At 38.4% G+C, this 23,308-nt stretch overlaps 1 protein-coding gene across 1 annotated transcript; it reads right to left on the bottom strand.

The window, feature by feature from the left end:
• Positions 1–774: 774 nt before the first annotated feature.
• On the bottom strand, positions 775–13,304 carry LOC121379086. Its single transcript, XM_041507548.1, has 4 exons — positions 13,169–13,304; positions 9,772–9,883; positions 4,597–4,704; positions 775–3,932 (listed from the first exon to the last, which is right to left on the bottom strand). Exons 2-4 carry the CDS (start codon positions 9,877–9,879, stop codon positions 3,285–3,287), a joined length of 864 nt encoding a protein of 287 aa, XP_041363482.1. The 5' UTR covers positions 9,880–9,883; positions 13,169–13,304; the 3' UTR covers positions 775–3,284.
• Between the last annotated feature and the right edge of the window lie 10,004 nt (positions 13,305–23,308).

Genomic DNA, 23,308 nt, shown 5'->3' with positions numbered 1-23,308 from the left:
CATTCATTCATTCATTCATTCTCAAGAATAATATGGCTAATGTTTCCATAATTAACTAAATTTTTAGATAACCATACGTAAGTAAATCCAGTTTCATTAAAATATTTTCTACAAAATTAAACCATTTATATACATGTGTTCCATAAACATAATCAGATAAAAGGGCATCAAAGTTGAGGCACGTGTATAGTCATAGGAACCGCGGATTTGCCGTTTGGGGCTACCTGTATTAAGTACCAGCATTATGGTGGGTGGGGATGAGCCATTTGTTTGACTAGCTATCGCACAACTAGTAACACTGGGTTAACGCTCCTAATATTTCCTTAATGACTGGTCTCAACTAATCATTGTTGTGGCTGGTCACTGAGACGAATCTAAGAGGGGAGCAGGGTATCCATTTCCCCAAAAAATTTCCATATCCATTTTCCCTCTTGTTACCTCCATTGAGACGAGTTGGTGTCCTTTTTTCTATTAGGGTGCCCTCATCCCATTAGACCCCCGCAAAATATTTTCTGGATCCGCCCCTGGGTTATATGACCGCGACCGTATATGAGGTATATTGTATATGAGGTAGGGGCGGGATGTAGCCCAGTGGTAAAGTGCACGCACGCCTGATGCTCGGTCGGTTTAGGATCGATCCCCGTCTGTGGGCCCATTGGGCTATATCTCGTTCCAGCCAGTGCACCACGACTGGTATATCAAAGGCCGTGGTATGTGCTATCCTGTCTGTTAGATGGTGCATATAAGAGATCCCTTGCTACTAATCGAAAAATATAGCGGGTTTCCTCTCTATGACTGTCAAAATAACCATATGTTTGACATCCAATAGCCGATGATTAATATATCAATAAATCAATGTGCTTTAGGGGTGTAGTTAAAGAAAACAAACTTCTTCTAACAGGTTCCGAGTATCAAAGGGCCTTTATACAGATAGGTTCCGAGTATCAAAGGGCCATTATGCAGACTTTGCTTAACTATTTCTTCTATTCATCTCTCTCTTTATCTAGTTATTTGTTTTTACTTTGCATTTCTCTTTTGTGCTGGGGTGTTGTTCAACATCCATTCATTCATTTTAGTCTGTTTGCCTAAAATTAATGTCCTTAGCCCGTGAACCGATCCGTCCGTCAGCCGTCTGTCAGTCTGTCTATGTCTGTTTGTCTGTTAGGCATATCTCTATCAAAACTTCAGGACATACAATTATGCACCCTTGCTGATGAAAGTGAGTGGCAGCGATGTATGTGCAGCAATTAACTATTTATACCGACGATGTCGTGTTTTATCCATCAAGATTATTAAGGCCTGTAGACTCAAGACTTAAACCTTGTACCGGTACAACAAACTTACGATCCGTTTGTTAAAAATTGTCAGGCGAGCGCTTTACCATTGAGCTACGTCCGGCCATATTTCGGACTGTGGTCTCGTTTCACTGAATTATTTGTGTATTCACTAAACACAACGTCGCATTTAATAAATTACAATAACTGCTTTATTTGCAAACTGTATATACATTGGGTCCAGTATAATAATAATTATTATTATATATACTTATCAGGCGCGTGTCCAGGAATTTTAGCAAGGTGGGGGGGGGGGGGGGGGGCTAGACTGTGCTGAGTGAAATTTATAGGGAGGTCGAGACATATCTCAGGTAAATTAACTGCAAAAAAAAAGAGAAGAGAAAATGTGTTTGAGCAGGGGGTCGAGCCCGAAACCCACCCTCTGCATACAGTATACTCATCTCACTATAACGTATATACAGGCATTTATTACCTTTTAGATAAATTTCATGCGTTTTGATTGGTCAATAGCCAATGCATACCACAAATACATCGTGTCATTTGCGGAAAAATAGAAAATTTGCCGGGGTGTACGAAATGTCGGATGAGACCGACGAAATTTTCTCCAACACGACTCGCTGATTAAATTTGTTAAAAGTCTTGAATTCATTATGAATGGGAATACCACAATTCGGTCAATTTTATTTTTACTGTCTATTTGAAGATTTCTTGAGCACGTTTGAACAAAATTGTAGTTTTTCGCGTATTAAAAGCCGACGCTAGAATATAGAATTGTGTAGGTAATCAGTTACCGTGTTAGAACGTGGACCAATTATCACGAACATATTTTAAGTAATAACTCGACATGCTTTTTTACAGCTTCTACAAGTTAGTACAACACGACAAATATTTTTGTTCGGCTGCGGGTGTTCAATTTTGTTTTCCCGATACGATTACAACATAATCATAAACATTTAAAACACGCAAGATAATAAGGCGCTAAGAGTTGTCTCCCTTTGCGAAACAGTGTTCGAAATGATTTCAGGGTAAAACCACCCGGAATCTTTGTTGACACTCTTAATACCCAAACAGCTAACAAAAATGCAGTAATACCTTGTAGTTATTTGTTAACAAAAAAAAATCCAAAATATTTTGAGAAATTTAAGGTTATGTTATGTTATTAAACTCAAACTTAAAATGTGTGTGTACTTTATTTAAAATTTCGACTGTTAGTGTAATTTTAGTTTAAAATATAAAACAAAGATCTGAAAGGTAATAAATTCGTTATGCGGTTTTTTGACAGGAGTTTCCAACGTTTAGCATTATTTTAATAGCATATCATAGTTTGTCTGTGTAATCCCATAGAGGGCAAAGAAAAACAAGAAGAATGGAAAACAACGTAGATGGATTAAAAATTAAAACAAAAACCAACAACGCCTGTCAAAAAACTGCGTAACTAATAGCATCTAAAAGGCTGAGTATGTTAGTATCATTCATGCCACCAGCCATTAGTGAATAAATTCGATGACGTTTCGGTCCAAGGCGTATGGAATGGCAACACTGTGGGATGGAAATATTTTACCATGTATTTGTTTGGCGTGCTTGGCAGTGGCGGATCTAAGGGGATGGGGCACCCACCCACCCTGAATTTTGCGACAGTTATATTATTATTTTATTTTTTACGTTGAAGAATCTGAGGAATCCCTTCGGTAACGTTTGTGACCTTCGATCACATGTCATTAAATACAATAGGATATTAAAACAGTATGGATATAGTATAAATATATATATAGGTATTGTTGTTTTCGGGCACATGCACAATTGATAGATCGAGGCAAAGGGAGAGAGAGACAGATATAGAAAACACAGAGAATAACGTCCGACTACATGTCTATTTTTGTTTACGAATAAATAATGTATTAAATGTCATTATATGTGTCATTAAATCATTATTCCGTAATGCTTGGTGAATTTTACACCGATATGTTCTATGTCTATCTGTACATTGGTTTATTCGTTTCCTGTACTGCCATCTAATTCACAACAAAATACTTGGCAGAAGTCAAAACTGGAAATATCGTTCAAAATGTCATCAACGGTAATACTAACATAGCTATGGTCCATGGACACACTGTCAGGACTCGCTGTGCTACACTTTAGCAGCTCCAGATTCTGTCCCTGTTCTAGGTCTTGACGCTCTAATTGTTCGTCCTCTTCATCGCGTTGATCCTGTTCATGATCCAGCTCTTGTCGAAGATCCCTGTGGCTGCTGGAGAAATGATGCCACTTCATGTCCGGCTGGTGCTTTTCACATAATGGCTGTCGCGATGAGCAGCAGTTGTTTTGGTTTTCCAATATGTCTGCGTCTCGGATGTGTTGGTTGTTTAAAAGCTTGTCCTGTGTTTCGACATTCCGTTCCACGCCATGACGTCCAGCTCCAAGAACGTCGCGTGTGATTGGTTGTAAATGACCTCCTGATCCAATAACGTCGCGTCTGATTGGTTGTAAGTGACGTCCAGTCCCTAGGGCATCGCGTCTGATTGCTTGCAAATAACATACGTGTGTGTTAAGTGTATGTCTCAAGGCCTTTACTTGTATTAGAAGATTTTTGCTTTCTTTTTCCAGTGCAGAATTTTCGATACACAGTTGATTATATTTCTGAAAAAGTAAAATGGAAATAGAAAATTTGAAAATGTTTAACTTCCAACGTTTAGTATTATTTTGATAACATATCATTATTTGTCTGTATAATCCCATAGACTGATTTATGTGATGACAAAAGAAGAAGAGGCCAAAAAAAACCCAAGAAGAATGGAAAACAACGAAGATGGATTAAAAAAAAGAAAATGTGTTGAGATGCTACTGGATGGCAAACATTTGGTAACCCGCAACATTTTCTCATTAGTAACAAGGGATCTTTTATATGCACAAACCACGGCCTTTGATATACCAGTCGTGGTGCACTGTCTGGAACGAGAAATAGCCCAATGGGCCAACAGATCCCAAACCAACCGCACATAAGACGAGGGCTGTTGTTTTAAATGCTGATAATGAGATGGGAAATTCTGGACATACTCGTTGATAACATATTTGTCAGATTTGGGGGTAGGACATACACATGTACACAGATACAGAGATACAAGGATAACAGAAAGATGGATGGATGGATGGATGGATGGATGGATGGATAGATGGTTGGATGGATGGATGGATGGATGGATGGATGGCTGGATGGCTGGATATAGATACAGAGTGATGTATATATGGACAGGTAGACAAACAGACAGAGATATCGAGTCCCCACAGTGTGAAAATTGTTAACCTTCATCAGGCGATTCTCCAGTTGTCTTTTCTTCTGTCTGCACTTTGTGGCAGAAATGCGGTTATTCCGTCTGCGTTTGTCAATTTTCACCCGTTCCTCCGAAGTCAACTGAAACACAACACACGGAAATGATGAAACTGGAGAGTGTGCTACATTCCACTACAAATAAATTCCACATGTCCATGATATACACGCAAGATTTAGGGTGTGTGTGTGATTGGATCCCATCATCGCGCGCATGTTTAGCCCGAGTACTCTGCCGTTCGAGAGCTAGACGGACATTTGGATAACTTAGGAATGAGCAATGTGTGGATATCTCAATCTTTCATATCAGTAAACTGTCTCTCGCAACAAATCAAACAAAGGCAATACGATCAATATTTACAAATATGGATAAATAACTTATTACAATCATCGAGAGGGAAAAGGCAAATTACTTCTTGAAAATTACTTCAGTATACTACCTGATCAGCTGTGGTCAGTTACAATACAATTGAGAACGTCTAATCATTACTTACCTGTTGAAACTGGTCGTTGGAATAACATACCACTAGATGAGAGATGTTGTACACTATGGGAGGTAAACGATATTGGCGATAAGTTTCACTATCGTTTTGTTTGTAGGTTTTTTGTTCATAATCCAAGGGTCTAGTATATACATTCATATTACTATAAACGACCAAGTACTTATAAATTTAAAGAATTAATGAACAGTAAGCGAATCGGAATATTAAAGAAATTAGCATATTTTATAAATGTAATTATTAGTAATTTTAACCGTCCCTAACCAACCCAAACAAAAATATTTAATTATTATTTTTTACGATGACATATAAGTACTTGGCCACATATGTTATGCATCTAGATTATATTTATATTAATATGAACACCTACATGTGGTGTGCGTATAACGATGTTCATAAATATGTACATGTATTTAAAGTGTTGAGTGTTTTTGTTCTTATATTTCTTGGTCTTTGTATATGTTTATTATCAGCTATCTTGTCGTGTGAATGTTATAAACTGTATATGTATATATTCCTCCCATGCCGTTGTGTAACGGCCAGATTGTAAATAAATTAGTGTCTTGTCTTAACAGCTGTAGTCGGCCATTCCGTGTTTTCGCTATTGAGTTATCTCTAGCTGAAAGATCGATCATAACCGTCCAAATGTCCGCCTAGCTCTCGAACGGAAGAGTACGCGGGTTAGGGCATGTTGTACATTTCAATACAAGTACATTTAAAGGTTAATCATCATCAACGTTATATAATTTATAATATAGCATTAAGATAAGAGTCCAAATTGGTTACACGCTCGGTTTTCGTCAGCATTAATACCATACTAGTGCAAGTACGTAGGAACCGGGGGGGGGGGGGAAGGGGGCAGGGATACCTGTATCCCCTAATTGAAGACAAAAATGTAATTGCTTTTACTTACTCTATAAAAATAAAGATAAAAATCAGGATTATACCCCCGACACCCATTAAACACTGCCACCCTCCAACAGAGATTGTGCCCCCACTAAACACTGCCACCCTCCAACAGAGATTGTGCCCCCACTAAACACTGCCACCCTCCAACAGAGATTGTGCCACCCACTAAACACTGCCACCCTCCAACAGAGATTGTGCCACCACTAAACACTGCCACCCTCCAACAGAGATTGTGCCACCACTAAACACTGCCACCCTCCAACAGAGATTGTGCCACCACTAAACACTGCCACCCTCCAACAGAGATTGTGCCACCACTAAACACTGCCACCCTCCAACAGAGATTGTGCCCCCACTAAACACTGCCACCCTCCAACAGAGATTGTGCCACCCACTAAACACTGCCACCCTCCAACAGAGAGTGTGCCACCCACTAAACACTGCCACCCTCCAAACACTGCCACCCTCCAACAGAGATTGTGCCACCACTAAACACTGCCACCACTAAACACTGCCACCCTCCAACAGAGATTGTGCCCCCACTAAACACTGCCACCTTCCAACAGAGATTGTGCCACCACTAAACACTGCCGCCCTCCAACAGAGATTGTGCCACCACTAAACACTGCCACCCTCCAACAGAGATTGTGCCACCACTAAACACTGCCACCTTCCAACAGACATTGTGCCCCCACTAAACACTGTCACCAACCAACAGAGATTGTGCCACCACTAAACACTGCCATCCTCCAACAGAGATTGTGCCCCCACTAAACACTGCCACCTTCCAACAGAGATTGTGCCCCCACTAAACACTGTCACCAACCAACAGAGATTGTGCCACCCACTAAACACTGCCACCCTCCAACAGAGATTGTGCCACCACTAAACACTGCCACCCTCCAACAGAGATTGTGCCACCACTAAACACTGCCACCCTCCAACAGAGATTGTGCCACCACTAAACACTGCCACCCTCCAACAGAGATTGTGCCACCACTAAACACTGCCACCCTCCAACAGAGATTGTGCCCCCACTAAACACTGCCACCCTCCAACAGAGATTGTGCCACCCACTAAACACTGCCACTCTCCAACAGAGAGTGTGCCACCCACTAAACACTGCCACCCTCCAAACACTGCCACCCTCCAACAGAGATTGTGCCACCACTAAACACTGCCACCCTCCAACAGAGATTGTGCCCCCACTAAACACTGCCACCTTCCAACAGAGATTGTGCCACCACTAAACACTGCCGCCCTCCAACAGAGATTGTGCCACCACTAAACACTGCCACCCTCCAACAGAGATTGTGCCACCACTAAACACTGCCACCTTCCAACAGACATTGTGCCCCCACTAAACACTGTCACCAACCAACAGAGATTGTGCCACCACTAAACACTGCCACCCTCCAACAGAGATTGTGCCCCCACTAAACACTGCCACCTTCCAACAGAGATTGTGCCCCCACCCCTCACTCCAGATATCATTCCTACGTGCCTGTGACATGTAATTGGGTAGCGGCTCAAGTCAATGAGGTGGGTGGGACATTTCAACCAAGTGGTAGCCGACAGCTAACCAAGGCAGAAAGGGAATTGGAATGTCTTTGTCTCGCGTCTAATAGCTAATGTTATTGTTCGTGCTGGGGTGTCATTCAACATTCCAAGGGCCATATATATTTACGAAAGGTATTTACCCATCAGTCGCGAGTACTTGGGCTGGGCCCTGTTTCACGAAGCGATCTTAGCGCTAAGATCACCTTAAATACATAAGGACGTTATGCACTTAAAGGGATATTCCCGTGTTTGCTGCAACGTTTACAGAGACTTTTTAACGACTGTAATTACATATCAAATATATTTTCTGCATAAAATATTAGTGGCTGTTTCTGATCATTCTAATATTGTAATAGGTTAAATTTCATTTTATTTCCTAAAATAATTTTTTCGTACGTACGAAATCCAGTTTGGGCTTTTTACAAATATTAAGACGACCAGAAACACATTGAATATACAGACATTGATATTCTAAACAAGAAAATATATTTATGTAAGTTTAATCGTAGATATATTGTATTAGTCTGAAACATCTTACAATGCAGCAAACTCAGGAATGTCCCTTAAGGTGATCTAAGCGTTAAGATCGCTTCGTAAAACGAGTCCCTTGTGTGTATTTAATAATTTATTCTAAACGCAGGTACAACTGTATTTTGTCCGCACACAATACTTTAACACTTTCGTAAATTCGGACCTTGATTTTTCCCTCGTATGGGTTCTTTTTTTTTTACCGGCCTCGGTAACGTCGTGGTTAGACCATTGTCTACAGGATGGTAGGTACTGGGTTCGGATCCCAGTCGAGGCATGGGATTTTTAATCCAGATACCGACTCCAAACCCTCAACGGGTAGGTGTAAACCACTTGCACCGACCAGTGATCCATAAAAGGTTCAACAATGGTCATATTTTGTGCTATCCTGCCTGTGGGAAGCGCAAATAAAAGATCCCTTGCTGTCTGTCATAAAAGAGTAGCCTATGTCAGAATGACCATATGTTTGACGTCCAATAGCCGATGATAAGATAAAAAATCAGTGTGCTCTAGTGGCGTCGTTAAATAAAACAAACTTTTTCTTTCGTGGGGTTTTTTTCGTGTTTTTTTTGTTTGATTATTATTTTTTTTTTTTTTTAGGGTGTTTTGTACTCTTTTCTTTCTCTCTATATTTCTACACGTCTCTCTTTTGTGGAAAAACTCAAGAAATACGATAAACTCTGGACATAAGAAAAGTATACTTTTTTAAATGAAGAAATCAGTTTCAAGATATCTCAAAATCACTTTTGATATTAAATTTCTTGATTTGAAAAATTGCATGTTGTAATATGAAGAAATCGTCAAACTAGAACACGTGCGTCCTGGTTGGGTAAAACATTTACATGAGGACATCCTTGTCATCTAATGCGAATGTAATGGCCATTTAATGCGGACACACTTTGCGTGAAAAATACTCAAGTTAACTGCCGTATTAGTATCACAAAGTAATCATTCTTTGCGATAAATTCTGGATATTAACAAAGCAGTTCTTAAAATGACTATCCTGAGTTTGCAACCATTGTGACATATTTTCAAATAATATATCATTTTTAACAACTAAGTTATATCTTGAATACAGTTTATTGTTTATAATATCTGTATAACGAATGTGTCTCCGGTCATCCTAATATTATTTGCGCGGACATACGAAATTATTTGGAGGCAAAATACTGTTTTGGCTACTACAAACATTAGGGTAACAACAAACATATTTTACAGAAGGAAGGAAGGAAATGTTGTATGTAACAACGCACTCAAGACATTTTATTTACGATTATATGGCGTCAGACTTATGGTTAAGGACCACACAGATATTGAGAGAGGAAACCTGATGTTGCCACTTCATGGGCTACTCTTTTCGATTAGCAGCAAGGGATCTTTTATATGTACCATCCCACAAACAGTATAGTACATACCACGGCCTTTGTTAAACCAGTTGTGGAGCACTGGCAGGAACGAGAAATAGCCCAATGGGTCCACCGACGGGGATCGATCCTAGGGCTATTTTTTTATATAATGACACTGATATTTAAAAAAAAGAAAATGTATATAATATGCAAATTTAGCTGTTCAAAAAAAAATGCTATGTTATTCGCAAACATGTAACAGTGTCTGCAAACTCGGGTCAGTCGCTTTTATATGAAGAAATGTTTACCTCATACGTTGGACTGGGAGGATACTCAACAGTTAGCTCCTCCTGACCAGACAACAGTCGTTGTAGCTGAATCCTCGCCCTCAGCTCAGCCTTGACGATGGAGTCCATCTTCCTGTACAAATAAAGTGTGTTTTGTTTAACGACACCACTAGAGCACATTGATTTTTTTATCATCGGCTATTGGATGTCATTGATATGATAATTGTAACACATAGTCTTCAGAGGAAACCCTCTACAGGACAGCACATACCACGGCATTGATATACCAATATATACATATATAGGGGCGGAACGTGACCCAGTGGTACAGCGCTCGCTCGATGCGCGGTCGTTCTGGGATCAATATCCATCGGTGGGCCCATTGGGTTATTTCTCGTTCCAGCCAGTGCACCACGACTGGTATATCAAAGGCCGTGGTATGTACTACCCTGTCTGTGGGATGGTGCATATAAAAGATCCATAGCTGCTAATCGAAAAGAGTAGCCCATGAAGTAGCGACAGCGGGTTTCCTCTCTCATTATCTGTGTGGTCCTTAACCATATGTTTGACGCCATATAACCGTAAATAAAATGTGTTGAGTGTGTCGTTAAATAAAACACATCTTTCTTGATATTCCAATCGTTGCGCACTGATTTGAACGAGAAATCACCCATTAACTAATGAATCATCGGCTGTTGGGTGTCAAACATGTGATAATTCTAACAGTTTTCGGAGGAAATCTTCTGCGTTTTTTCAGCAAAGGATCTTTTAGAGCCATTTTCCTACAGACATGACAGCACATTTCACGGCCTTCGATATGCCAGTCGTGGGACACTGGTATCTTCATGACGAATGTCTTTTTATTATTATTGTTATTAGTTTCATTATCACAAACTAATCAAAGCTATAAAAACAGTATGGCTCAAACAATGGTGATAGTGATGTTTTTAATGAAATACGAGTCAAATAAAAGTTCAGTGCAGTCTAAATGATGTTCACCAAAGTTTATTTCTTTTTGTTTAACATTCATAGTTAATTTTGTAATCATTTAAAGAAAACTACAGGGTTTAAACCAACGCAATGTATAAATTGTTTTAAAGGTAACGTTAAAATACCATTATTGTATACCTGTGTATAATTACATCAACATATTATTTTGAATGCGTATCAATATTTTACCAATTAAATTATATTGCATTAAAAAAAACGTATACAAATAAATATTATAAAATTTAATAAATCTTAATGTTTTTCCTTTTAGGTGGTCATTTCGGTAGAGATGACTAAGATAAAATTCAGAAATGATGTTGGTGGCCAAACCTTGTTAGTGACGTAACGAAATTTCTCCAGGCCTGTGAAAGATGTCTGAGGGTCAACAGGAAACCCAATAAAGTCGCTCCACTCCTACACCCCATTCCTGTCACAAAGCCCGAAGGTTGGCGATCAGTGAGTTATTTTTAATACATTTCTTAAAATCATGTCACGCATTCTCATACACTAAATTATCATCATGTTTTAAATATTTACCTTAGTAATTGTCAACCATTGATGATACCAGATATTTACAAAAGGTTAAGATATTACATAGATTTGTTCGTGCAAATATTAAGATTATTAAGATTATATTGTATAGATTGGCATAGATCTGGTTGGCCCTCTGACAATGGGAACAAATATATTTGCACAGTAACGTCCTACTACACAAAGTGGGCACAAGCAAAAGCTTTGACAACGAAACAAGCATCAGGTGTTGCCCAGTTTTCACTGCAGTTATTTTTATGGTAATTGTATTAAATTATTATTTCAAAATAAAATTAAAATTAAAGAGCATTATTTTGAAACAGTTTTGAATGTTATTAATTCCTTTAATCCATATAAACGTGCCGCTTTTATTAAAATAAAAATGTATACAATTAATGTCGTGAATGTATGTTGATTTTTTTACAAACTAAATAAATATTATTAATGAATTTAATGTTTTAATACTGAATTTAAATGTAATATTTTAATTTAACTTTGGTTTAAAAAAATACCTAATTAGCGATCAGGGTCGCGAGTTCAACAATGACGTATCGATGCTATTGCAGATGCTGTACAAGTTGTACACCGCCGCACCACCGCCGCGCCACCGCCGCACCACCCGCAGTGTAATGGACTGACAGGTAGTATGCATATACATGCTAAGTAGAACTTGTTTCTACATCAACTTGGTCCATCCTATTATATTTTGTTTTCTTTTATTTATTATTACACGTTTACTTTAGTAAGATCGATTGTGATAATCGTTATCATAATAATAACTCGGATTTCATTTTAAAAAACCCACCGTTTCCCGATGTCTCGGCCAAAGGCCTTTGTCAAATCACTAACAAAATTATATATAGTATAATTATGGTTTAATATACATGTATATATTTTTTTTAAATTATAATATGTAAAAACGTAATGTAGACCAACAGAATTTGTGAACTGATAAAAGACACGTTGTGAAAGAATGTTTTGTTATGTATGAGATACGATTTATCCGTTTACATAGTAGTAGACGGTGATGCAGAATGAAGGAAAGAAGGAAATGTTTTATTTAACGACGCATTCAACACATTTTATGTTACGGTTATATGGCGTCAGACATATGGTTAAGGAGCACACAGATATTGAGAGAGAAAACCCGCTGTCGCCACTCCATGGGCTACTCTTTTCGATTAGCAGCAAGGGATCTTTTATATGCACCATCCCACAGACAGGGTAGTACATACCACGGCCTTTGATATACCAGTCGTGGTGCATTGGTTGGAACGAAAAATAGCCCAATGGGCCCACCAACGGGGATCGATCCAAGACCGACCGCGCATCGAGCGGGCGTTTTACCACTGGGCTACGTCCCGCCACATGATGCAGAAGGAGACACATTATTACAGCATGTTGTATTTGGTTAAAACACACCCAAACATGCAAGCACAAAGTTATCTCCCTTTTACCTTATGTACGGGAGGTGAGTGCATTGAAAAGCGTGCATAAAAACTATGCTAATGTCTTTGATTAATCAATATTATCACATCAAACTGATAAAAGAACAGCACATACTAATATAACTATGAGTAAAGTATAATGCAAAACGCTACTTTAAAATAATATAAATAATTTAGCACAGTTAGAAATATCACATAACATAAAATATAAGTACAAAATTATTATAGAGAACCAATGATGTCCGATGATGTTGCACATTCTAACCTACAATTAACAAACAACCAGCTACGAACTAAATTCAATTAATAAAAATGCATTGCGTGTGGTTAGTTAGTATTATTTATTATTTATTAAGAACACATTTTTTTATCGAAATAAAAGAAAATGGCATCAGATATATATTAGTATTAAAGCATAATTAATAATTAACTGCAATTAAAACCCTCACCTGTTGAAATTCTTGTCGGGATATCAAAATTGTTTTAATTTTGTGTAATATTTACTGCATTCGTTCCATGCAGTTTTTAAAACTGGAGGATCCCGCTAACTACCTTGTATTTGAGCTAACCGAAGTTTTATGCCTCACTGCACAAATAATCTGAATGGGAATTACACGTAGGGACTTTTGTTTGGGGAAGTACCTAGTCTATTTTTAGCGACACCTATTCGGCAAAACCCGCATGTGACACTTCCCGGGAAAGGTAGGCTAGCTCGACAGTGAAACATCTGTAAGATCGCACCATATTTTTCAGCCAATGGTTGCAAAGCTTTCAATCTATGCAAAAATGATGTCAATATTTTTATCACCAGGCCATAATAAAATAAATCCAAAATTTTCATCACCGCCCGCCCTACTCGAGAAAAAAAAACGCGCCCTAGTTTGTTTTTTGTTGTTGTTGGGGTTTTTTTTGTGTTTGTTTTTGTTTTGTGTATGTGCGTGTTTTGTTGTTATTTCGGGGTTGTTGTTTTTAGGGGTTTTGTGGGGGGTGCAGAACGTAGCCCAGGCGTAAAGCAATTGCCTGATGCGCGGTCGGTCAGGATCGATCCCCATTGGTGACCCCATTGGCCATTTTTCATTTCAGCCAGTGCACCAAGACTGGTATATTAAAGGTTGTGGTATGTGCTGTCCTTTCTATGGGATGCTGTATATAAGTGATTTCTTAATACTAGCGGGTTTTCTCTCTAAGACTATATGTCAGATTTACCTAATGTTTGACATCCAATAGCCGATTATTAATAAAGCAATGTACTCTAGTGGTGTCGTTAAACAAAACAAACGTTTTTTGTTGTTGTTATTGTTATTTGTTTGTTATTGTTTTGCCCCTCCCCGAATTTTTTGTTGTTGTTGTTGTTGTTTACTTTCGCATATTTGTTCCACGTGGTTTGGAATGTGTAATACGAAGACGCAGTGACGTAGTTGGGGGGGGGGGGGGGAGGGGTGCACGGGGGCTATGCCCCACCCAATCAAACTTTTTATCTTTTTTTTACTGTATTAAATTTTATAAACTCATACATACATAGTATGGGTTACCACATACATAGTATGGGTTACCACATATATAGTATGGGTTACCACACCACACACACACACACACACACACACATAGTGGGTTGCCCCAATCCCAATCTAAATCCTGGCTACGCCATTGCGCATACTACATATTATGTTAAGAAAATTAGCAGTGACAAAGCCAATCAAGGTCGTGTTGAAGGACGATGTCAAACCTTGCTGTGTCGCAACTTCAAGAAGAGTTTCCGTTCTACTGTGGATAAACGTTACAGTGGAACTTACACGAATGAAAAATGAATGTATCGCCGAAGAAAGTAAAGTAAAGTTTGTTTTATTTAACGACGCCACTAGAGCACATTTTTTATCTTATCATCGGCTATTGGACGTCAAACATATGGTCATTCTGACACTGGTTTTTAGAGGAAACCCGCTGTCGCCACATAGGCTACTCTTTTACGACAGGCAGCAAGGGATCTTTTATTTGCGCTTCCCACAGGCAGGATAGCACAAATCATGGCCTTTGTGGATCACTGGTCGATGCAAGTGGTTTACACCTACCCACTGAGCCTTGCGGAGCACTCACTCAGGGTTTGTAGTCGGTATCTGGATTTAAAATCCCATGCCTCGACTGGGATCCGAACCCAGTACCTACCAGCCTGTAGACCGATGGCTTAACCACGACACCACCGAGGCCGGTGTTTGGCCGAAGAAGTCACAGAGCCAACTGATTGCTGTTCGCCAGTGGTGTCTGAAGAAGAAGAAAAAAGAGAGAAAAAACTACGAGAGGTTTAATTAGCACTGCGAGTACAAAAGGTCTGAAGCCTGTAATGTGTAGGTTTTGGGCTGTGGTTATTCCATTCTTAAGTGTCATCGCCTGTACCAAATTTAAAATTAATTATTTTAATTAATGGCCAACTGTTCTCTAGTGGTGTACTAATCAAGATTTACCATTCTGTTAAGCGTGCAATATAGAGGGCGGGGGTGTGTCAACTGCAAAAACTATACAGAATGAATGAATGAATGTTTAACGACACCCCAGCACGAAAAATACATCGGCTATTGGGTTTCAAACTATGGTAATGCAAACAAATAAAGTGATGATCAACATCAACATAAAAATTCAAGATTTAAATAAAAACAGTGTAAAGAACTGTGCTAAAATACAAATATCACAGATAGATACTGACTTTTACTCAAAATTTCAATTGTATCTCGAAGAAAACAAGATGACTTGTGCTGTATTGGCCATTCACAAAGAGAATGTTACACCCCTGCACCACGGTGAGGTTACAGCACGCGCAGGGGTTAAAAAAAAGTATAATAAAATGTTTTTTAAATGTGCTAACCTGAGACCTTTTTACCATGTATTTCCATCATTCTATCGACAAAATTAGTTGTAATCTATGTAAACATGCGTAGTGATTTGTTTGCAACCCTATATAGCTGTTTGGTAATAATGCTAATATGAATACATGTGATCCAGATTCGGGCAGTTTCGTTTAATTTGGGCAAAAGCCAGTCTGCCACCGTACAAAAATGGAAAATGTTTTATTTTAACGACGCTCTCAAGTACAAAAATGGGAGCCCGTACGCTTAGGACCATTCTTAAGTGTCAAGTACAGTACATAGTCCACTTACGAATGCCCCCAAATAATGAGAAGTTTAATTAGCATGATTGTGTGCATCAACGAACCTGAATCCACAATTTTATTTAGGATACTCTAATTAAGGGTCAGCGATTCATGAGTGTCAACCCATATACCCGCAAACATTTTCGATTAGTAAAAAAGGATATTTTATAAGCACCATTCTACAAGCACATATCACGGCCTTTGATATACCAGTTCATGAAGAACACACAGATGTGGTTGCAGTGATTCCAACCTGGGCTGGTGCTTATAAAACTGTTGGTCTAGACTCGAGACTCTAATAGAGTCTCAGACTTGAACGTCATAGAAACGCCATATAAATTGTATGTGTGTGATGTCATTACAGATTGAGTCTGGACTCTAAAAGTTTTATAAGCACGGGCCCAGGTATGTAACGTTTCCGAGTATGTGAAGAGGGCCAGGTTGTGTTGCACTGGTTGGAATGAGAAGGAAGAACACATTAATACAGTGGAACATGTAATAGTTATACACACACTTTATGAGGTGTATCGGTGCAAATCGCTACAAAAGCCGATGAGGGTGTCACGACCAAAACAGGGCCCGTGCTTATAAAACTTTTACAGTCCAGACTCAATCTCTAATGACGTCACACGCATACAATTTGTATGGCGTTGTCATGACATTAGTGCCTCAGACTCAGAGTCTCGAGTCTAGACTCTAAACGTTTTATAAGCACCAGGCCTGGTCCACCGGACCCGTGTGACCCACCCAACCCCACCCCCGGGGATATTCTGCGGTTACGTTCACTCCGTAAATATCTGACGGTATGCCACGACCAGAATAACCTGAAATACCTGGATACGTGTCAGATAACCTAAATGTTCGTGAGATCCGTGTTTTAAAAAAAAAAATACAAGCCGGAACTGGAAATTTGATCTCGGCTTTTCCAGTTTCGATATGACTGTGTCCCAGGAGACTTGACCTTTGTCCTGGAATAGGATATCTGCCGTCTGGTCTGGCATAATATATAAGGTATTTGTCTGATGCAATATGTTCGCTACGTCTATCCGATGATGTGTGTTCAGGAAAGGAATATTAGTTTAAAGGGACATTCCTGAGTTTTCTGCACTGTAAGATGTTTCCAACTAATAAAATATTTCTACGATTAAACTTACATATTAAATATATATTATTGTTTAGAATATCGGTGTCTGTATATTCAATGTGTTTCCAGTCGTCTTAATATTTGTAAGAATCCCAAATTGTGGTTTACACCTACCCATTGACCTTGCGGAGCACTCACTCAGGGTTTGGAGTCGGTATCTGGATTAAAAATCCCATGCCTCGACTGGGATCCGAACCCAGTACCTACCAGACTGTAGACCGATGGCCTAACCACGATGCTGGTCCCTGGTCTACGAAGGGTGATGGTGGTAGCAACTGTGTACCAATAAACCATCAAGGGGTCTTTTATGTGCAGTTTCCTCTAGACGGTACATCACACGGGCTTTTGGTGTATCAGTCGTGGAGCACTGGATGGGATGGGGGGAGGGAGTTTACTGAGAGCGATGATCTTACAATGAGTCTCATTTTAGACGTATCTATTCACGTTCCCAAAGAATATGTAGCCTGGCGAATAATCTCATGTTAAGGCGGAGGGGAAAAAACGTCGTTAGGGATCAATCCTACACACCTCGCACCTGAGGTCTCACTACACAGATGCTATCTGCCATTATAATCCATGTTAAATTGCCAAACTTCAAATGGAGATTACTAATAGAACGGGTTCTCGTTGGTACCAACAACATATACTGACCCATACGAACGATATTTGGTGTTGGGATGCACAATCTCCAGTGAGTGGGCCACAGTCTCTGGTGTTTGGGGAGACAAGCCACATTTGTTTTGTCTTATAGAGTAGGACAAAACATCGTACCAAATATGAACCACCACGCATTAAAAACATACATACAACTTTAGCCCTGTGTCACCACTCGAGGATTAAAATGTATGGGTTTTTTGTCCTACTCTATATAAATAAATATAAAAATCTGGCTTGTGATACCCACTAGTGACCGTGTCTCAACCACTAGAGATTGTGTCCCCAACCCCAGCCCCATTCCAGACATTGTTCCTACGGGCCTGGAGTCGGCAATGAAGCATGAACATAGCTTAATTCGACTAGTTTGTATTCTGACCTACCATATAGAAAATCATTTAGCGTCAGCGCATTTTAAACCAGTCTAAATAACGAACGCCCCAATAGCATGTTCGCTCGCTCAAATCTCCCATTTACTTCTCCACTATGTGACAAAGAATTCTTTGAGCACAATCAAAACTGACTAGAAAATTTAATATGCCTAGGCCCTTATTCAACAACTTTGGCCACGTCCGATGTTTACTAGTATATAGGGAAAACCCCAATGATTCCACGCCTTCAACCAGAACCTTGACTTTGCTGTTTTTATTTTAAGAACCGATGTAATGATCAATACAGTAGTTTGTCCAAATGTGCATTTGAAGACAATGATTACTTAAAAGACATATGTTAATTAATATCCCCCACCCCCCATTTTATTATATAGCAGCTTATTAAAGATACCGTTCATCACACCCAACATTGAATACAGGTATACTAGAGAAGAAGAAAAAAATAATGATGGGATGTGAAACGTTAATGAATGATACATTGATATTTGTATTATACATTTATCAGCAAAACCATTCCTATGTAGTCTTGTTTAGTATTTCCAAAAAGTGTAACATACTCAGTCAATAATAATTTTAAAAAACATGATTCATAGGTGTGTGTGGTACCGACCGATATAATATGATGCAATCCTGAATGAACTGAATGCTGGAACGTTCGGAAGTCTTACCAATGTTATACTCACCTATATTAGAATAATATCCATAGGAAAAATCCACATAGATGCTTACTTGTGAGAATGATTTTGGCAACTAATCTTATACGATATAAGGCGTCACAGTCTGGGAGTCAAATTGAAATGCGATATCTGTCAGTTGTGAATCGTTCAGTTGATCTGCATCCTAGTAATCTAAACTATGTGTGAGCCCACTTGAATTTTGTTTACCCCTCACACACACACACACATACACACACACACACACACACACACACAGACACACACACACATCTCGATGACGTTAATATATATAAAAATATAGAGTTGGATTAGGGGGTGTGGGGAGAGGGGACGGAAGGGAGGGTGCGGATAGGGGAGGCGGAGGATGTGAGAGCGGAGTGCCCCTAAGGTACATATTTATTTATCTGAAATCTGATTTTTTTTTTTTAATATAGTATATACTTACTTTTGAAGATACATCTTTAAGTATATCCATATAATGCATTTTTAATCCACTTCTTAATACACTGTTTATCACAGTACATGTCATACACTTATGCTAACATAGTTCGAGAAAAATGCAATTGAAACATCTGATTCTGAATGGGATCATCTTCTGGTGCTACAGTTCCAAGAGGGTCTGTCATGGTGGGGGTGCTAATATACAACGTTTGTATAAGCGGAATGGATCATGTTTTATGATATTCATTACTGCTTGGTGCTCTGGATGCCTAGCCCTAATACCTGACCACTTAAAGAATTTGAGAAATGATTTATAGAGTGAGAGTGAAAGGAGCTCAATCACAGATTTAGTGGGCCTTGTTTCTCAAAATATGCATTATAAATGGAAATTGCATTAATTTGGAATACCAAACCTAGTTACTGTATGATCCGAAACATTTCAATTGAACTACGATCGAGCGAATTCCACGACACGCTTCATTTTTAAAATTTGGAAGTCTTCTTGTAAAAAGTCATAAAAATACGGAAAAACAGACTCGTAGTGATTAGGCTATATATATGACAACCGTATAATATATTTGTGGATTTTATATAAACGATCGCCATGTATAGAGACTTGGCAAATAACCGCGAATAACGCTGAAATAAAATAATAAACAGTCGGAACATGAACTCACCATTTATTATTATTATTATTATTATTATTATTATTATTAGGCGCGTGTGCAAATTATTTTGACTGGTTCGCAAAGTGGTATTTCGGTTTTAATGTATAGTGTAAAAAAACAGTGTACTGTTGCATGTTTTGTCGTCCAAAGGTTGGCTAATTATTACTTAACCCAGTTGAATCCAGTTCTACGTGCAGGGACAAGTTCAGCCTGCCGTTTGTGCGTGTGTGCACGCACGTTAATCTTGCATTTTTATAGCCAAAACTCCTCCAGATAAAACACCGCCCCTCCACCCCAAAAAGGTAGTAGTAGGCTAATAGTAGTAGTAGTAGTAGTAATAATAATAATTGTGTATTATTATTATTATTATTATTATTATTCCATGTATTATAATGTTGGTAAAATCACGTCGCGGTGGGGTGGGTGGGGGCGGTTGTTACAGAAACGTTACATAAATTTAGAGGGGGACCCGGGAGTGGTCTAAGCTTTACTAGTAGCCTATAAAAAATGTATTTTGAGTTTTATTGGCCCTTGCAATTTTGAGCATTTGAAATGTGACTAAATAAAGCAAAATAACCTTTTAGTCATATTTATTTACGGTAAAATTAACTTTTTTTTACAAAATTTACGTCAGCAGCCTCAAAATTGCAATCAGTGAAAAATTATTAAGTTCAAGCCCCGTTGTTAGTTTGTGTACTGTCCGTAGTTTGTTTCTCTTTCAGTTTATCTACCTCAGCCGCTGATAATTTGTAATTGTTATTTTTATTTATTTATTATTTATTTATTATAATAATTTTTTTGTTAGTACTGTATGGACAATATGACGCTATTCATATATCTATGGAAAACGTACACAAAAGGATTCGCTAAATTCATATATTCCCCCACCCCGTCCCCGGTTCAGAGAAATGCACTGTTCGTACAGTACTTAGTATGTATTCCTCCTGTTCCAGATGATTTGGTAATATGGATCAATCAAATACATGTACTTATTTACCGCCTATATACATTTTTGTTGTGAATATAACCAGCCCTCGTTAGTGGAGGCTATAGACACGGCCTTCGTATATATAATCACATCGTATATAAACACCGTCTAATTCAGAGTATTCTTTAAAAATGTAACAATTCCTATCCCAAGTCAGCTGTTATGGCATATTTTGTATAATAATGAATTTGACAAGGTGGAAAATGAAGGTGTTTGTGATCCAGATGTTTAGAGTTTTTCGCGTACGACTAACGATAAATTTACCTATAGATGCAAAGGCCTAACTAGTCGGGTTGTCGACGTTTAACATGCTTCTGTTACTAAAATAAATTAATGTATAAGCTTAATATCATTCAGTACATGTTTTTATTAATTTTTAATAACTTATTTTCATTGGGGTTTTCTTCTTCTATTTACCCTACGTCGCAGAGGACGGTCAAGCGTTTTCGTTACACGAGCTTGGTAAATCGTTTTGGCACTGCGGTTATTCGGGGAACGCACGTCACGTGACTCAAAATAATACGTCACACTTCTGCTCTCCAAATAGCCGTTATTTTTCTCAGAATTATGGACCGTACCCATAATTCAATTATTTTTTTAATAAAATATCATTAATAAGTGTGATATGGTGGTTATGTAGATGGTTCAATAAAGTACTTTTAGGTACAAATCAAATGTATATATTGTCATATAATACTTTGTTGGGTCAGTAATTAGGTCAACCGTCCGTGACAGAGTGCGTTGAAATCGGATACGCAAACTTACGTTTGAACTCAAAACGTGATAAAAACCAGAAGCAATTCTGAAGGGGAGAAAACAAAAACAAAAAAACATGTGTGCTACATTGTGCGTCTTTAACTCTGATCAATGAATGTTTCTGTTATGATACAATATAAGTGTATGGGTTTTAATAGGTTATTTCGATATAAAAACCAGAAAAAATATAATATTGCTCAAGCATATACACGCTCACACACACACACACACACACACACACACACACACACACACACACATACACCCCTTCTAGAGGCGGGGCCTAGTGACGTCAGTATGGCATCAGTTCTTACAATGAACGTGTACACACCCTTCTAGAGGCGGGGCCTAGTGACGTCAGCGATTTCGTCAGCTTCATCCCCTACTGCGCAGTTTGGTGGCCATATTGGATGATGCAATAGTGTAATCGATAACCCCTATAGTGGGGCCCTTACTACTAACAGTAATAAAATCAAAATAAATAGACCCATCAAAACAAAACACTTGAACAGCACAACCGTTGAAAATAGGTGTATACACAATGGAAAGGAAATGACACTGAAGAGGAATATTACTCTTTAATTAATTGTAATCATTTCTATGAATACACATAAAACGATTATAAAGTCATATTATTAATATTAAACTTGAAGCACACTAGAATTTAAAGACTTGATTAATTGCTATAATATTAATAAATTTCTAAATTAATTTATGAAACTGCATTCATTATTACTACCTTTATGAAATCTTAATTCGTAAAAATTATTATCACTATATTTTGTCAAACAGTGTCACCATAGTTCCTATTTTCCTATTTAAAGTATATATTTTACAAAGAAGAACTCCGGTTGTCATGTTTTCATTGTGAATGCTAGTAGTATTCATTAAAAAAACATCCTCATGTACTCTGTATAATTTCAAAAAGCGAGTTAATGACACTACAATTCATAAGATTATTACATTGAAAGGAAGGAAATATTTATTTAACGACGCACTCAACACATTTTATTTACGGTTATATGGCGTCGGACATATGGTTATGGACTACACAGATATTGAGGGAGGAAACCCGTTGTCGCCACTTCATGGGCTACTCTTTTCGATTAGCAGCAAGGTATCTTTTATATGCACCACCCATAAACAGGATAGTACATACCACGGTCTTTGATGTACCAGTCGTGGTGCACTGGTTGGAGCAAGAAATATCCCAATGGGCCCACTGACGAAGATCGATCCCAAACCGACCGCGCATCGAGCGAGAGCTTTACCACTGGGCTACATCCCGCCTTATTCCACTGGAAAAAGTGAGTAGCCTAACATTAGTCTATTTTCTGATTTTATATCCACCGACTACACTAAATACAGAAATAGAAGTGGGTTACGAAAATTATTCAATCTTAAAATTTTAATATTGGTGCCTGTATTGAGATTGGCCCTTGGGTTACGGTTGCACAATGGTCTTAAACGCCGATGTCCATTCTGAATGTATGCAACGTATCAGCCGAAACAATATCATAAGGTTTGGACGGAGAATATGGAACATTTTGAAGAAACATCAGCAATCTCGAAACACGATTACAAATCCAGAAAAAATTCAGTTTCATCTTTGACATTAAATTATGGCTCATACCGAACGCTTTACAGCATTCTAAATATAACTGATTAACTTGTTTTCACTTATTTATTCCAAATTATTTTAAATGTGCACTGGCTACACTAAATAC

Source organism: Gigantopelta aegis, chromosome 8 (assembly GCF_016097555.1).
Source record: "Gigantopelta aegis isolate Gae_Host chromosome 8, Gae_host_genome, whole genome shotgun sequence".
Taxonomy (NCBI): Eukaryota; Metazoa; Mollusca; class Gastropoda; order Neomphalida; family Peltospiridae; genus Gigantopelta; species Gigantopelta aegis.
The sequence above is the reverse complement of the archived record's forward strand: the minus strand, read 5'-3'. Positions and strand labels throughout refer to the sequence as shown.